The 4,008-nt window shown below is 43.8% G+C and overlaps 1 protein-coding gene across 1 annotated transcript in view; it reads right to left on the bottom strand.

The window, feature by feature from the left end:
- Positions 1-4,008, bottom strand: part of ADD2 (adducin 2) — a 107,243-nt gene that overhangs the window by 29,009 nt on the left and 74,226 nt on the right. The window contains exon 4 of the mRNA XM_007453402.1: positions 373-524. Within this exon, the coding sequence (XP_007453464.1) occupies positions 373-524 (152 nt within the window). The remainder of the gene's footprint in view (positions 1-372; positions 525-4,008) is intronic.

The following is a 4,008-nucleotide window of genomic DNA, read 5'->3' as shown; positions in this document are numbered from 1 at the left end:
CTTTCCCTAAATCCACTGCACCCAAATCTTCTCCCCAAGAGCCCTTACTTCTCCCTGACCCATAAGAGATGAAGAGGACTCAGCTTTATTTGGAGCTGGGGAAATGGAACTACAAGAGGAATCTCCCAATGGTCAAGGGTAGCCCTAGAAATAGGATCCAGAAATTGCCGGCTCCTCATCCAGAGAAGTGCCCACTGGGCAGGTTATCTGTCTCAGGAGACCACAGTGGTTAGAAACCTTGGAAGGGCTCATTGAATTTTGGCCAAAGGCCACCAGCAGTGCCATGGCCATGCCAAAGATCAGGAGTTCTCCCTTTGGATTTGGTGGGGGTCACACACATTGCCCCACCTCACCCCCAAATGCTCTCCTTACCGTGACGTAGGTGTCACTCAGCTGCGCCCAGCCGTACAGGTCCAGGAGGCGGTAGACACTACTGATCTTGCACCGCATGAGCCGCTCCCCCTTGGCCAGGTTCAGGGAATCGGCTGTGTGGAGGTCATTGATGGGCGTCATCATGGAGAAGTCTGCAGGGGCACAGGGCAGCTTTTGGGTCAGGGGCTCCCGTCTGCCCTCCCCTGCCCTGCCCCTGTCCTCTCAGATTCTCACTGGCACTACAACCACACACAAGACTTCAGGGAATTCAACATTCCTTGACCCTGACTCCAGAGGAGAAAATCCACAGAATGGACAGCTGTGCCCAATAAGGTCCTCTGCTCCTTCGGGGAAGAATGGCATTGCTTTGGGTCAAAAATCATGGCCAGACTCAAGGACACAGAATGAAAGCTTCCCAGAAGGCCAAGGTGACCACAAACCCTAGAGATGGACACTGAATAAAAGCATAAATAAATTTCTGAGTGGAAATACGGGTATATTTTATCAGTTTTAATGAAGAAGTTACTAATCATTATCATATTGTTTTAACTATACCATGTAATAAAACTTTTTCTCTAATTTGGAAACAGGGCAGACAGAAAGTCAAGTCAACCAGGAAGTAAATTCCGCAAGTTTTTCTGACAAGTCATGAACTTCCAAAAGTCAGTGTAGCTGTGTTGGCTGAGGGGCTGGAGGCCTTGGGTAGGCCACATCTGCTCCCCTCTGGATATGCAGTCCCTTGGTTAGTTATGGCTCTTTGGGGGAATTTAGAGGGATGTGGAAGTAATATGGAAATGAGCCTAGAGCATTTGATAGTCAGGGCACCCAGAGGGTCTAGGAGTTGACGCTCAGTCTGTCCCATTAACCACCATGACCGCTGCCTGCATGCCTCAGGAAGGCAGAACAGGGCATCTGAGCCCCAGAACTCCAATTAATCAGTGTCTAGGAAACAATAAAAGAATCAATAGGAAAGGGTTCTGGCTTAAAATGATGTCTGGCTGGGAGCCTCCTGATGCTGTCTCTCCCAGCATCCCACTAAAACCGTTAATGGATTAAAATGCTCTTTGGAAGCTTCCACCATCTCTATAAACCTCACTGTCACACCATGTGATGTATGTCCTCTATCAGGTTTGCCATTAGTTGAAATGACGAGACGGTCTGCAAATATGAGGGTGGATTGGGGGCACAAAGCAAGCAGAGCAAGCCTTGAACACCCCATGTCAGGAAGATGCACCCAAAGGGCCTGTGCCCACCAACGGTGGTACGCCTCCAGTGCACGTGTCCAGTACACGAAGTTGACAGGGACAGAAGTGGTCCAAAGACCCAGCTAAACTGGCAAGAAGAGCAGCAACGAAACCCAAGAGTCAAGCGTTTCTAATTCAAACTGACCAACCTGGGATGCCTGCCTCCTCTCTAGTTCCCCAGATAAGTATTTACCTCTTTGCTTCACCCCTTGCAGCAAGCTGGGAGGCATAAGGGCCCCAGCCAAAGCTGGAAGGGAGGGAGGCTGTTGTTGGGAGAGCCTTCAGACCGAGTCCTTTGAATCCTTCTCTTAGAAATAACTATGGAGCCCCAGAGATGGCAGGAGGCCAGAATAGGACTGAAAACACTCACTCTGTCATGTCCTCTGTGTCCTGTATCAAAGAGTCCCCTCCCCAACCCTGTGGAGCTTCCCCATGAGGACTACCCACCCACAGGCCCAGAATAGACCAGAGGGATCCACAGGAGTCCCCAGTCCTCTGTGCTCAGGGTCTTCATAGAAAGAACGCTTATTCTGACCAGCCTCACTAAAGTGAAAATCTAACTGGGCCATTATTTCAAATTACCTAAGAAAACACAGAAAAAGATGAAAATCCACCAACCCCCCTGAAAGCTAAGCCTGAAGCACACACTATTTAGAAAAAAACAACAAAAGCAAAACAACCAAAAAAACCCAAAACCGACCGGGCAAAGAAAATTGTAAGGCAAATGGAGCTGGACAAAGAACAACCTCTCTGGGCTTGAACTCCAGCCACTTGAAAGGTTCCCTCTCCACATTCCCTGACTCAGATACCCTGGAGTGCACCAACAAGATTTTCAGGCATCCAACTTTTTTCCTGGCAGTTGCTGATCAGTGAGGTGATAGGAATGCTGGCCAGCCCTAGTTCTCTCTCAAAAGGAAGAGTATAAGGTCAGAGATATGAAAGTGATGAGAAAGAATATGATATATATGGGAGACAAAGACCAGAGGATCTGGCATATAAGTTATAAGTACTGATATAATAGAAAAAAAAATTCAGAAATTGAAAAAAAGACCTGTATATATAAAAACTGAAAGAACTTACTGCATTTCAGGGGAGAAAAGTCCATTAAAAGAAAAGCCTACAATTATATGCTTCCTGACACAGTCTTGAAATACAAGGGTAAGGGGGAAAATCCACAAGCACCTAGAAAAAAAATTGGTTACCTACAAAGGAACCAATACTAGACTGTTTCAGACTTCTCTGCTATAGCAACAGATGTCAAAGACAATACTATAGGAGATTTACAAAAACTAACAAATACTACAATAAAGTGACACAAAACAGGTAAAAATAAAGGGACCATCAAAAGTATGCCAAGGCAAATATAAACAAAAAGATAAATAGAGCCATAACATGATCAAAGTAGAAGCCAAGGAAAACAATATTCTTTTGGACAGAAAGGATCATTTTGTAGGTCATTTTACATGGATTAAAGGCATAATCCATAATGAAGATATAGCTATAAAAACACGTATACTTTGAAAAGCGTTTCAAGATATTCAAAGCAAAAGCTATCAGAAACAGAGAGAGATGAACAGAAATCAAATACAGTGGGAGACATTAATTCTTTATAAAATCAAAAACAATAAGTGAGGATGAAGATTAAATACTACGTCCCAGAGATAGAGTCTACACCCATATATCATTTAAGTATGTTATTATTAGGGCACAAAGAAAATCTCAATAAATCCCCAACACAGACATTAAGTGGGCTACATTGTCTAAACATAATGCAATAAAACTAGACATTATCAACAAATCTTTAAAAGAATACAAATTCCAACGCTTAGAAAGGAGAAAGCACACTCTCGGAGAGTGTTTATTTTATTTTAGAATAAAAATAAAACCAAAACAGCAACTGCAAACTACCTAGAAATTAACAATAAAGGAAATACTACATGTCAAAATTTATGGGATAAGATCAAATTTATACTCAGAGAAAAAAATTCATAGTCTTAAATGCCTTTACTATTGAATTAAATACGAAAATAAATCAAATTCATTTTATTCTATTGTAGAAAAACATAAAGGACAAAATAAACCAAAGAAGAGTTACGGAAAAGAATTAATGAGTATAAAAACAAAAGCAATAAATCAGAAAACAAGAAAGTTAGTAGAACTAATATGTAAATCCAAGAATTGGCTTATGTGAGAAGATCTATGAGGAAACCAACATCTGGACTGGCCAATAAAGAGGTACTGGGGGGGCTTCCCTGGTGGCGCAGTGGTTGAGAGTCCGCCTGCCGATGCAGGGTACACGGGTTCGTGCCCCGGTCCGGGAAGATCCCACATGCCGCGGAGCGGCTGGGCCCGTGAGCCATGGCCGCTGAGCCTGCGCGTCCAGAGCCTGTGC

The sequence above is a fragment of the Lipotes vexillifer genome, unplaced genomic scaffold (genome assembly GCF_000442215.2).
Source record: "Lipotes vexillifer unplaced genomic scaffold, Lipotes_vexillifer_v1.1 scaffold253, whole genome shotgun sequence".
Taxonomy (NCBI): Eukaryota; Metazoa; Chordata; class Mammalia; order Artiodactyla; family Lipotidae; genus Lipotes; species Lipotes vexillifer.
Note: the sequence above shows the minus strand (reverse complement) of the source record. Positions and strands in the feature narration are given on the sequence as shown.